General features: G+C 42.2%; 2 protein-coding genes across 2 annotated transcripts in view; one reads left to right on the top strand and one right to left on the bottom strand.

Annotated features, from left to right (window-relative positions):
* Positions 1-535: 535 nt before the first annotated feature.
* Positions 536-2,130, bottom strand: LOC109962248 (galectin-3). Its single transcript, XM_020603783.1, has 2 exons — positions 896-2,130; positions 536-807 (listed from the first exon to the last, which is right to left on the bottom strand). Exons 1-2 carry the CDS (start codon positions 988-990, stop codon positions 579-581), a joined length of 324 nt encoding a protein of 107 aa, XP_020459439.1. The 5' UTR covers positions 991-2,130; the 3' UTR covers positions 536-578.
* A 6,220-nt stretch (positions 2,131-8,350) lies between these two features.
* The window catches only part of pak5 (p21 protein (Cdc42/Rac)-activated kinase 5), a 74,575-nt gene continuing 69,260 nt past the window's right edge, over positions 8,351-13,665 (top strand). Inside the window, exon 1 of the mRNA XM_020603718.1 lies at positions 8,351-8,587. The gene's annotated coding sequence lies outside the window, so the exon portion shown is untranslated. The remainder of the gene's footprint in view (positions 8,588-13,665) is intronic.

Consider the following 13,665-nt stretch of genomic DNA (forward strand, 5'->3'; position numbering starts at 1 on the left):
GAAGTGTCTCCACATCAACGTAGGTGAGGATGATATCGTGCAGGATGTTGATTCTGCCAACCTGGTTAAGCCCTCTGACACGGTGTTTGAATTCAAACAGTGGGATGTTGTTCACTGCCACCTTGAATGCCTCATGAGTGCACAGGATCTTCATCTGGAGCAGAGCAGAATAATAACAATGCAGCACTTCAATCTAAACTGTGAGCTCATACATGTAGTACCCAATCAAAAGCAATGCATCAGTCACTACTTTATTTGAAATAGTTACTCTATATTGCCAAAACTTGTCAGAATTCCAAAAAAAGCATAAAAATTGTGGGAGTATCTAGAAACAGTTATTGTCCATCAACATGGACACAAGGGCTGCTGGATGTCTGTGCAGATTCTCAGTCATCCAGGTCTTAGTAAATTGAAAAAAATCAATTGGACTTAGATTTCTAGGTCGAAGACATTTCTCCTCTCATCCAAGAGGCTTCATCAGTTCTGACTGACTGGTGAGCCGGAGATATTTATCCCCCTCGGTGGTGTTTCAGTCCTTTGAAGGCCAACAATGTCCCTTAACAGCAGACATCACAACTTTAAGCCCAGTTCCTCGATCCACTGGCCCCAATCTGATTCTTCATTTTGCCACTCACCTTAAAAGGGATCCCAAGAGCAAAGGGAAAGGGTCCTTTCAGGTCTCTCTCTTCTGAGCCCCAGCGCTCACCTACTTTGTGGTTACAGACCACAACTTGTTTGCCCCCCTCATTGAAGCGGGGGTTGATGTGAAAGGCAACATCATTGCCTCTCAGAAAGTTTACTGTGAACCTGGGAGAGATCAAAGTAGTAATTATATTGCACAATAAGAACTTCAGAGAAAATGTGGAGAATTGAAGGATTCAGAAAGACACTGTACATTTTAGCATTAGGTTGCACATGGGCCAGGATGGTCATCATCATCTTGTCATAGACCCCACAGGGCAGGTTCAAGTTGTATGGCACACTAAGCATCAAGAGAGAGAAGAACAGTGAAACAGCCTTTCAATCAAATGACAACACTGGATGAAGCATACAAATCAGATTCTTTGCATTTGACTTACTAGACGTCCTGATGTGGGTGGAACCCAGTGTGGAGGCATGATAGATGGATTCTGCCCAGGCCACCATGACTGTCCTGTGTGGTAAGGCCAGTCGGGGTGGGTGGGTGGGCCACCCTGGTACATTTGGATGGTCGCTGGTAGCAGGAGCAGGAGCAGGTGGTGCTGGGACTGGAACTTGCTTTGGAAGTGATAAGTGGGGAGGCTGGTACTGGGTGCCTGGCCAGCGAGGCACTGGAGCAGGAGCTGGAACTTTAACTGGAGGTGGGATCATACGTGAAGTTGGTGCAGGGGCTGGTGTTATGGCCAGAGTCAGGGTTGGAACTGAAATTGGTCCAGGGACAGACTGGAGCTGTTTGTGTCCTGGGCCAGCATGGTGCAGACTGGGTGGATTGTCCTGGCCATGCAGGGAACCCAGATCCAGAGGTGGGCAGGCTGGACCAAAGACTGTTGGCCTGTGGGGCAGAACCAGCAGATGGGCAGCTGCCACTCAGAGCATCAGAATGCTGAGAGGGAGGAGGAGAAGAAGATGAAGAAACAGAAGTATCAGGAACCAGGACGGAGATACGGGACAGGGTGGAGGACACCAACTTGCAATTGCAAACATGGCCATTTGACACAAGCAAAGATTTAAGCATTTATATTTAAATTGAAACAGTGGAAAAAAGTAGTTGCAATGATATGCGTCATTCTTAACAGTGTAGAGATCTGAGAATTTGAAGGTACTTACATCCATGGTGCCCGTCAGAACAAGGTCAAGTTCACTTCAGCTTTTCCTATCACAAAGAAAGTGAAATGTCAGTGTCAAGCATAACTACCAAACCAAAATGAAAACAGCCACTGTACGTTTTAACAAAGTTACATTTTTGAATCTGTGTTAAAAATGTTCTGTATCCTGTAGATTGAAATAAAACATGCACTGTAGTCACTGAGCTTTAATGAAATGCAGAGAGAAGAGACAGTTCTCCATATGACCACCGGAGGACTCTACAGCTTTTCAAGATGTCGGCAAACAAATGCTGCACTGGATGATTGCGTGTCTCCATATATGGTACTGTAAATACATGTACATAGTTAACTAAAGCTTACTGAATGCCACGGAGTGTGCTTATTCACCGATGACCACAGACACCCTGGGTCATGCAGCAACATAATGCCACATTGACTGTGGGTTATGTCTGTGACCTATGTGCAGTGAGATACTGTATTTATTCTTGTGACTGCAAATTCAATTACTGTTACTAAATGACTAAGTGACCACCTAGTCTTGCCATTTCATGCTTCTTATTAATGTTCAAACAAAAGAAATAAAACAAATGCAAATAATATATATGCATAATATATACTGATATGTAATTCATATGTACAGTTAATTCATCAATTCATTCATCAGTTGTCTTGTTTTGACCATGTGATACATATTACCATCGTCTCTCAGTCAACAGCAGTCAGACTGTATGATGTTCAATTATATTCTCATAGCTAGATAAAATCAGATTAGGTCAGGACCTAGAGAGGGAATGCATTCTTTTCCTGGTACCATGAAAGCTGCTATTACAAGAGGTAAAGAATCTTTTTGGTCCTGATCTATTTTCATTGGGCTGATACAAATATGACTAAAAGTTACCTTTTCTTGTCCTCAGGTTTGCTCAGGCTGCAAGCCGTGAGCTAGTTCAGGTGAATCTGTTGACTTGTAGCCAAGCGCCAGGCAACACTTTTTTATAGACCCAAACCCTCTCACTGATTGCCCCCCCCCCCAGTTCATACCTCCACTGTCAGAAAAAAAAGTCGCTCTCTATATGTCAACATTTATGTTGAGAAAATATTATGGTTTATACATTACTGAGATTTTACAAGTGGTTACAGAACTGAAATTTATGACAGTCTTCTATAAAATAAATATTAAAAAAAACGCAAAAGAATAGGAACAGTAAAATTTAAATTTGATGTAAAATGTTTTAATATCCACCAGATGAGACTCCCTTCCCGTTTTTGTGTTGACATGGTTTACTTCACTGAGTTGTCATGCCGTATCTGTTCAGGTCACACAGAGTAACACAAATACAATAAAGAGACAAAGACGTCAGGACCTGATGCTGTTTTCTCTACGTCCAGGTAACAGCTGAAAAGCCAGCCATTACCACTCAGTTCACCCCCAGCTTAATTCACTATCGATTTGTGCTTGGTCCTACAATGGTGGAGCTCATACTTCTGATTTCATGTTTTTCTCTGGATGACTGAGGTTTACAATGGCACAACTAACAAACTGGAAAACTGTTGAATCTCTCAAGGGCGACAACTTCACAACAAATAACACTTACTAATGTGGGTTCACACAGTTGCACTGGTTGTCCTCACACCATTATTAAATTTTCCATCCTCTGAGCTGAAAAATGTCAGAAGAGGCTATGCCTCTTAGAACTTTGACTTACAGGTAAACAGTTAACCTACAAGTGCAATGGTGATTTGTTGATTTTACTATCAGGGCTGGTAAAGTCACAGCCATCAGTAATCTTTAATACTGTGGCTCTCCTCTGTCAGGTGGAGCAACTATCATCCTTGTATGCTGGGGTCTAAGCTAACATATGAGAATATTAGCCAACATTTCTGCCACCAGCAAATACACACATTACACCAACTGTACTCAGGTACAACACAGAGGCACATATGTGCACACACTCTTCATGAGCACATGAGAACACCCAGTAGCCAGAGCTCAGGAGCCCAGATGTGGCTTTCAGTGCCAAACATTAGACAATGTTGGACAGTTTGCAAGGTTTGAGCCTCTGGCTTTGTGTGTGTGTGTGTGTGTGTGTGTGTGTGTTTGTGTGTGCACAGATAAATGTTTATCATTTGTCTGTAGAAAATGGAACAGCAGTAATTTTATAACAGTCAGTATATTGATAAAAACACCACTAATCAATATTTTTAAATAATCAGTTGGTGAAGTGATGATGTGTCTGTGAAAGGAATTGCTTGTTTTGATGAATTTGTGGAGAATAACAAGTGTATCTTGGCAACACACTTTTAAATAAATTATCAATTTGGGAAACCTGACGATGTTTTTTGAGTCTGCCTCCTACTATTTTTAGCTGCTCGGATCCAATCTACCACAGTAGCTTTTTAGCACCTTTCAGCTCATTGTTTGGATTGTAGATCATGCAAGTTTAGTGTTTTGATCCCATCCTGCTGCTCTCTCTCCAGCAGCAGCAACACGTTCTGATAAACCCATTGTATGCTACCAGCCTGGCACCACATGGTAGAAAAACAAAGTTAACATCTCTGTGTTATCATTTATCACCTAAAGAGCCTGAGATATTTCTCTAAGGACATGGTGGAGACCAAAGCAGAGCTAAACTTAGATTCATCAGGTGATCAGAGACAAATTCAGGTGCCGATGATGTGTCTGTCTTTTGGACGTATAAACAGGCTACAGATCAATAACATGTTTTTCATATCAACTTTATCTGTATTTCTGCTTGGAAGCCATCAGTTCAGCCACAACAACCTTGCATGTGATAATGAAATAGGATCTCAAGGACACTGTCAGCGTGAACATTTGTTGTCAAACATGAAGCTCAAACTCAGGCCATATGATTGAAAGACATCTGTCTTTGACTTCCTCACTACAGGCTCCTCCACTGCACTAATACAGTGACCAGACATCAGACAACCTTGGAGAGTTGTTTTGCTTAAGGTGCATACTGTCAGAAGATGTCTTGCCAAGAAAAAATCCAGAATGTTTGGTTAGTCTCCTGTTTGACCAGTCAGCTGGTCAAGAGCTGGAACTGGCGACAGCTGTTTTAACAAGCCTTCTCTATACACTCAGCCCAATCTGTTTGGATTCAGTAATGTGATCAAAAGTTCTAATATAACAATCATGCATGTGTGACAAATACAGCTCAGCTGGAACTGGAGTGAATGTTTACCATGTGGTCATGACATATGATGTCAGATGGGGAATGGGGATCTACTTTTCTGGTTTCAACCAATGAGGCAGCTGTGAGGCATGCTGCTGTTAGGCAGATGAGAGTGTTCTGGCAGGAGCTGGGTTTTCCAGAGCATCGGCTGATAAGCCCCAAGCCTTATTCCAACACTCGTAAGCTGGAGCCTCCTTTCTTCCCTTTCTCCCCCTTTCCCCTCTTCTTCACCACCCCATTAAAGGCACAATAACTTCTATGGCAATCCCCACAGCTGGTACAATTTCTGAGTGTTTACATGTGGTTAAAGGAGAGGTTTTTATGAGGTAGTGTTCTTCAGTAACCTGAGGCTGTGTGACAGCTCTTACCAGGGGCTAAAGATGCATGTGTGCCTCCAAAGAACAAGTAAACCAGAGAGATAAATTCGAAAGAGTTTAAGAAGGAGTAAGAACGAGGGAGATAGGTTCACAGAAAATGATACTGCTACTGTTGCCATGGGGACAGCAGCATGTTTTGTAGGGACTTAAGTGTGTTAATGTGTATATTTTTGTGTGTATATCTGCACTACTATGACATTAATTTAATATCACAAATGTTTACGTTATTCACTCAGGGATTATTTGGCTTGTCTTTCAGACATAACAAGCAGCCTCTAATACAACTTACATTTGGAAGTCCTTTAGTAACCTGGGTGCCCCCACAACCTACCACTAGATGGGGATGTCAAAGCTTCACAGGTGGGTGTAGATGTGGTAAATATTTGTTGTTCTATGAAAGCCAAGGAATTTGTATGACTCTGTAATCTATGCATATTTAATTACGTCATCTGGGTCCTTCACAGACACTATTACAGACCATAGTGCATGAAATGAACTGGCAAAAAAAGAAAAATAAAAACAGCAGAAGGGCCTGATGGAACACTATAACCATCCATCCCACCCATTATCTATACTGCGTATCCTAACGAAGGTCATAGGGGGGCTGGAGCCAATCCCAGCTGACACTGGACGAGAGGCGGGGTACACCCTGGACAGGCCGCCAGTCTATCACAGGGCTGACACTTAGAGACAGACAAACACACACCCACACACACTCCTAGGAGCAATATGGAGTCATCAGTCAGTCTAAGCTATATGTCTTTGGACTGTGGGAGGAAGCCGGAGTACCCGGAGAGAACCTACACAGGGAGAACATGCAAACTCCACACAGAAAGGCATTGGGTCAGCCGGGGCTGACCCGATGATTAGGACACCACAGTCATAATCACAGTACAAATCTCTCAGGTAAAATGCTATACTGTGATATTATGGTGTTTTTATGCAGTGCATGCTAGGGCCTTCCTTGTTCCATCCTCAACTTCATCTAGATGCTATCTTGAATTTACATGTGTTATGACTGAAAAGACCTCACTTACTAAGATGCATCACTGGGCTCTTCTACCTTCCCACCCCGTGTGGCTGAATGAGAAAGATAAGTAGATGTGGCTGTCTATGAAGCCCATAATAAATGTGGCTCAGCCTGAAATAGTCCTGAGTTGAATGGGTGTTCCCACTGCTTATAATCTGGGCTTGCATTTCCCAGTGGGATTTATGGGTGGCAGGGAGGCCACATGGAAGAAGGAGCAGGCTAGGGCAGTATCATTGCAAGAGGACAAATCATTGAACCAGGGAATGATCTAATAGTGAGGAAGAAATGTGAATAATTTGCAGTGTGTCTACTTTTTGCAGGAGTGTGGAATGGAAGCAAGAATGATCTTCTGATTCAGTCTGTAGGTGAGCAGTAGGACCAGCTACTGACAAAGAGAGGGGAAACTTTTCCTTGTAGGCAAGTCAGCTGGTGAGACTTATCAGACTGATGAGCTTAAAGAAATACGATGAAGGCGAAGGATGTGGAACAGTAGCAGCTCATTCATTGATTCCTATGTTTAACTACAACACAGAGAGCTAGACCTTGGCATAATAATGGATACTCTCAGCCTCCTCTGCTTTTTTCTGCTCAGTTAACCAAACAGTCAGACATAAGGACTTTGCTGTCACAATGAGATAAATCGACTTGTGCCCTTGCACATTCACTTAGAGAAGAGCCTTGTGCTACAAATGGCACATCAGAAACAGATGGGAGATCAGTGAGAGCTGTGACACTGTAAGCTGTGGGATCTTAGCCTTTGTCTGGTTTCACTTGAGAAACACTCCAATACAATATATACTAATGCTCAACATATTTTTTTAGAATCAGAACGATGACAACATGATACAATATTGCACTTCAAGTGATGTCAAGTTTTTCTTTCAGCAACAGTTCAATTAGGTATTCAGACTATTAAGCCTTGGAATCAATATACTCAGATATTAAAACTATTATTATACTTACCTCATCTTGAGGCCCCATCTTGAAGAACATATTTGTAAGAGACCTCTGTGCTTACATCTCTTTTGTAAGAGACCTCTGTGCTTACATCCCTTTGAGATTAACTCAAGTAACCATTCATCAAAAATTTTTAAACCAAAAGTTGCATAAAACAAAACTATATAAAAGTGGATGATTGCAGAGTGTTTTTCATGCATGTCAGCTTAAGTCTGTTTATGTAGCTTTACCACCTGGAGTCCTAGAAGCTGGATGTTTCACCTATCTCTGTTTCAATCATTCAAGCCTATTTATTAAACTGTAGACCATTTTCAACCATTCACTACTGTCGCCTAACTGTTTTAACTGTTTATCCATTCATTTTTTGGATGATTTATCCAGTCATTTTAACTAACTATTCAACTATTTATATCTAGCTTAGATGTAGGTTATTAGCTAAACTAGCTATTTCAACTATGTATTCATGACCTTTACTCTTTTTACCTATTATCAGTATTAGGGTACATTCAGCTATTTATAAGATGCTTATACACTGCATTTGTTATCTTAACCCCTTATTCAACACTCTGAGCTCGACTATTTTTCAGTTATTCAATTAGGTAACCCATTTTAGCTATCAACTTTTACCACTATCCCTTTTTCTTAAAATCAATTTCAGCCATTTACTGTACTAATTACTTTAGACCTTTGCTGTGTAGCTATGTGTTGCTTATAGGTTAATTCTGTTTGCAACTTTCCACAACACTGATGTTCCGGTGGACCTCCCTCTGTGTGTATTAATCAAAATGTATTTTTCTATTGATTCTAAATATTTTTATTAATTAGTAGTACCACACAAATATCTCCAGGCAGGCTCAACGGCGGTTCTCCGGTAAACAGGATAAAAATAAAGATCTCACAGGAGTTCCCAAGGAAAAATGTAAGTCTTTATTGCCAGCGTGGACCTAAATGAGGTAGCTCCAGTACGTCGGGGAGTCTGGAACCTGTCTCCTCCTCTGCTGCACACCTGCTCCACACATCCACAGCCTTCTCCGCCCTCTTCGCCTCCGCTCTCTCATTCGCTCCCCTCAACCGCCCGGATGTAGCGCACAGGAGCGCACAGTCCTCCGGTGATAATAACATGGCGCTGGCAGACACATAACGGTGCTTACCGTAATAACAATTTCCACAATAATAAACCAAAATAAACGACGGGACATGTGAGGTTTCCGACCCCAACACAAGCAGGTAGGTGGGGAGCGTTTATATCTAACGCACGTGCATTGATGCTGCGATTCTGGTTAAAAATGTAGCAGCTTCTTCTGCAGGGGGGGCAAAAAAAAGGCGAAATGCTTGTCGAAGGGTTTAGATTGTTTTTGTCCGCGGGTTTAATACCCCCCCCACTGAAACAGCAGCGTCATTCAGGACAGGTTTGTGTCGCTGCCCACGATGCATCCGTGCACAAATAAATCTGTCATTTCGTAGCGCATGTGTTGTCATGGCTGTCAGGCAGCCCCCGTGCGTCGACCGCTGTCCTTGGTATTGAACTGGGTGGGTATCACACCCATGCACGTTGCACAGGGAGCCTGAAAGCATGTTTTTTTTGCCTGGTTTTCTTAAATGCTGCCATTACGCCTTAAATGAGGAGAAGCTGTAGCCGATGGGTGATGATCGAGGGGGAGAATCACTGTAGCTCACTGCACCTAGAGGCTGAGCTCACAGTGCGTGTATGGTGCACGGTGATGAGTTCATAGCCTTCACGGACTTGTGGCCCCTCATGTTGCTGTATTTCTTAATTCCCACTGTGATAGCCTCGCTCTACGTTGTGACAGTGATGATGACAGTGCAATACATGTAGGACATTTGCACTGGAAGGGTTTTTTTCTTGCAGCCAGCCAGATTTTGCCTGTGCTAAGGCTAATGTAGGCCAGGTAAGGGCAGGATCAGATGGCTTGTTTTCAAGTTCAGTGTGGCTTTGGGATTAGAATGTGTAGATGACAATTAAAAGCGGTGGCCAGGTCTCCTGAGCTGGGGTTTCCTGCCTAAGCTCATAAAAGCCCTAACAGCAACACTCTATTAATAAGGGTAATAATAACCTGTAGCACAAAACCTCATGGGCTCCATATTTAGTCTTAGAACATAGACTGGGTTAGGCCCTCACTCCTATGTAGGAGATGCAGTTTGCAGCACATTTCTGTTTGGCAGTGATGTAAATATAACAAATGTAACAGACCCTTGACCATCAATCAATGATTAATGTAATGAAATTGTTAGTTAGTTAATGGACTGATCAACAGAAATTTAATAAGCAACTATTTGGATGAAAGATTATTACGCCAGTATACCTGAGTATGCCACATTATATGGTGTTTTCATAGAAGCATACCTCTTTTTATTGTCAGACTATATTAAATCAGTCACATTCAAATAGGTGTCAAGGTTTTACAATGTTAGAAATCTCTATTCTCCAGAAAACAAAGGTGGCCAAAGTGGGATTACTTCTTACTTAAATGCTGATCTGTGGCCTGTGTTTTTAAGCAGTGGTCCTGCGGTGTTCACTGAATAGATCTTATACAACTGTTTTCACAGGCTGAGTTGTAGCTACTCTCTGTCACTCATACATTGATCCTCATGTGTCAAATTGGTGGAGTACCCCTTTAAGTTGCTGGTCTCTCTCATCTGAATCCAGATCACACACCAAGGTGAGATTAAGGGTTCTCTTTATTTGTCCTTTAGAGATGAAGGGATGTGTAGTTCTTTTAAAATTAGAAGAAACTGAGTCCATGTGTTGGTCTGTGTATGCTTGCTTACACGTCCCCTGGTTATCCACTCTGTATCCATTCAGTACCACCACTAAGCACAACAGCTTTACATAATGATCAAAGCTTCAGAGATGCCAGAGCATGGCTTCAGCCTGCAGTAATAATAATAATAATAACCTCTGAAGTTATCACAATCCCACAACCTCATTCCCATCATACTCTGCCTTCCTCGCTGATTCCCTCTGTCACACACATGCACAGACCCACTCGAAGGTCATTTTCTGTTTAATGTTTCTGGATATGAGGTGAGCACTTAAAAGAGGATGGTGATAAGGAACACATGACTAACTATTTTAGTCCCCTAGGTTCTGCAAGACTGTTCTTGCTGTCTGTGAGGAGGCAGCCTTCCTTGCTCTCACAAATTCACGATTACATAAGAGTCCGAGGGAGTCGTGCATTAAATCATTTGACCAGAAGAAGAAAATCTAGCACTTCTTCTGCTGTGCACTTCTTTTCTCTTGATGCTGCTTCCTTAACCTTCAAGACTGACCTCATGTGTCCCTGACCAACATCTCTTTCTTTCTGAATGTGGTTAGATAGTGTTTGAAATGTGAGGGCGGGTAGGTGTTATCTGTAATTGTGGTGTCTGATTCAGCCCTTTATTTATACGGGAGCCTCTTGAAAGACTCATTGGCCATTTTAAACAAGCGTCTGGCAGACTTGCGTTGGTTGATTATCACTGATCAAAAAGTAGAGTTAGGGAACATGCGAACCAGGTTCAGACAGAGGAGAGAAGAGGAGATGAGAGAGGAAGGATTTAGAGAGAGGGATGAAGAAGGTGGAATTGATGAGACGTCACAGTGAGAGAAGGGAATACAAGAAGAAGAGGAGGACAGTTGAGCATAGGAGATGGGGATGAGGATGGAGAACTGAACTGCAGCCTAGAGGTGCTTGGGGTTTAACAGGAGGTGAGAACGAAGGAAAAATACAGATGGGAAAATATTGGGATGAAGAAGAAGATAAATGTGGAAGTGAGGAATGAAGAGTAGGCAATAAGATGAGGTAGGATAAGCAGATCAGAAGGCCAGTGGAAGAGATGATCTTATTGGAGAGAAACTATATTAGAGCCTATCTGGCTGGCTGTGTGAGGGGGGGTCTTGCTTTCTCTAAGTCTGTTGCTTGTGTTCATTTCATCTACATCCGAGCAGTCTGTCGAAATGCCAGGTTCATCTTCAGATATCAGCGTTTTTGTCTCAGGCTATTGTATTTTGCTGTCTTTGTCGTGGGATAAAAAAATAAATAAATAAAAGCTTGTGTTTTTTGCATGACTTGGCATGTCAGCAACAAAATGAGTTGTACTGTATGCATGTATGGGCTTGTGTCCAGGTGTCTGTGAGAGACAGAGGGAGAGACTGAGCATATGGCTTTGTGCTGGAAGTGTGTGTGTGCCGTTGGTCATGGGGCTAAGGCGTCACAGGGCACTGATGATGAGGCCCAGTGAAGCTTAAAAACCCAGCGATGCCCTCGGGCTCCTGAGTGCTGCATCTGCCTCTGTCACCCAGCCTTCAGGCTAAGGGAGTTCTGCTATTTCTCTCCAAATGTTTATGCTATGGGTGTTTGAAGTGTTAACAGTGGAGCAGTGGGTAGAGCAGTCGTCTCCCAACCAGAAGGTTGAAGGTTTGAATCTCGGTGCCTGCAGTCGAAGTGTCCTTGGACAAGACACTGAACTCCCCAAGTTGCCCCCGATGGTTAGAGCCATTGGTTGAGTTGGCGCCGCAGATGGCTGCCATCGGTTCTGTACTGAAAACAAATTCCACCTACCCAACTCACGACTTTATTTTACCTTAAGCAACGTTCTTGATTTTGGTTAAACTTTCAAAATAAATGCCCTGACAGACCTGATTTTTACTGCAGTATTGCAACCGCAGTTAAACACCAAAATTTGCATAGCAGACCATGAGTAACATGACTCATTCATAACCTGAAGCAGCAGTAACAGTTGGTCTTATGCACAGCTACTCTAACTGCTGTTGGCAGTCTATTGCACACTTTGTCTATGAGATTCTTCTCTATAATTACCTACTGTACCTCTATTGTTACTCCTGGCTGTCTCTTCTGCCTATTCTGAATACCCCAGGCCTCCAGATGGGCTCCAGACTTTTACAAAGCGTGTAGATTGTGCCGCTGTAACTCGTCTCAAATGAAGTGTAAAAAGCCATTTTACTCACTTCTATGGCCTCATGCAGCAGAATGACAATGATTTTTGCAATGCATTGTGAGATAAGTGAGACTGCTTTGATTTTGTTATCAGGGTTATTGTTCTACAGTGATCATTTCAGTGAGTTTATGATGTTTTAATGTACACAGTGTCCTGGTGAATGAATAAGGTTCACATGGGGTAAATCACTTTATAGAGCCTTAAAACATCTTACTATATGCACATTGTGTTTACTGTGTTTTATTTAAATAAGTGAGACATGATAAATTATGCCTCATTTGTTTAAATTGCCTGCTGGGTGTTATTCTGCTCCACTTAATGCAAAGACTTGTATGTGGGTGTATTATAGAGGCATGACAACCATCTAGGAGTCAAGACTTTGATTCATGCATTAGTGAAACTGTAGATACTGTACTCTCATCTGATTTTATCCTACTCTGTGACCACAGAGGAAGTAGGAAACAGTAAAGCTTCCTGAAAGGATTGCTGAAGTCGCTTAGCGCATGCTTTCTTATTGCCAGCCGGTATAGCTTTCATAACAGTTGTCAGGAAGTTCACGTGTTTTGTTCTGTGATTTGAGATCAGTGAGGTGGAATTTCATCAAAGCCAATGTGAATAAAGACATTTATTATGGTTCAGCCTGATTCATTACAAACCCCCGGCTCTCACACCCTAGTGGGCAGACTTCAAAGAAAACTGAGATTGAAGATGCAGGCTGCTGTTGCACTCAGCATCCTCTCCATCATCCACACTGAATCCACCGTGTGAGAGCTAATTATGAGGCAGTTTGTGTATTCGAACCAACCCGATCTGACCTTTCAACAGTCTCACTAAAACATGCAGTAGTTTGATTTGAGTATAATTGTTCACTAAGCCCCGACCTCTTGGTTGTTGTTGCAATATGTGTCAATCTTTCTTTCTATGTTTGATTAGCACGTAGGCTACAGTATGCCATTACTGATAATAGTGGCAGATCTACCATTCGAAATTCATAGTAATTTTTGAAATTATTGGTTCTTCATTTCAGTCAGAGGTTGCTAGGTAAAAGCATTAGTTTCATTAATCGTCAGTGAACATCATGTTTGATGGCTGAAACTATTTCTGTCACTTTTTAACTATAGCTGGCTAGTCAGTGTCATACTATGGAGTGGATGTGCTACTCATGATCGGGGCATTGTGGTGTGTGTGTATAATCTATTATATCACAAACTAAGTTAGTTAATGGTGTGCTCCTTGTTCTTTGATGTAACGCTGAGATCAGTTACTGCTACAGACAGTGACCTAATTAGCCAGATATGCTAACATTTGTAGCTTACGTTACACAGATAAGCACGCTTCCTTTTCTT

The sequence above is a fragment of the Monopterus albus genome, unplaced genomic scaffold (genome assembly GCF_001952655.1).
Source record: "Monopterus albus unplaced genomic scaffold, M_albus_1.0 scaffold62.1, whole genome shotgun sequence".
NCBI lineage: Eukaryota > Metazoa > Chordata > Actinopteri > Synbranchiformes > Synbranchidae > Monopterus > Monopterus albus.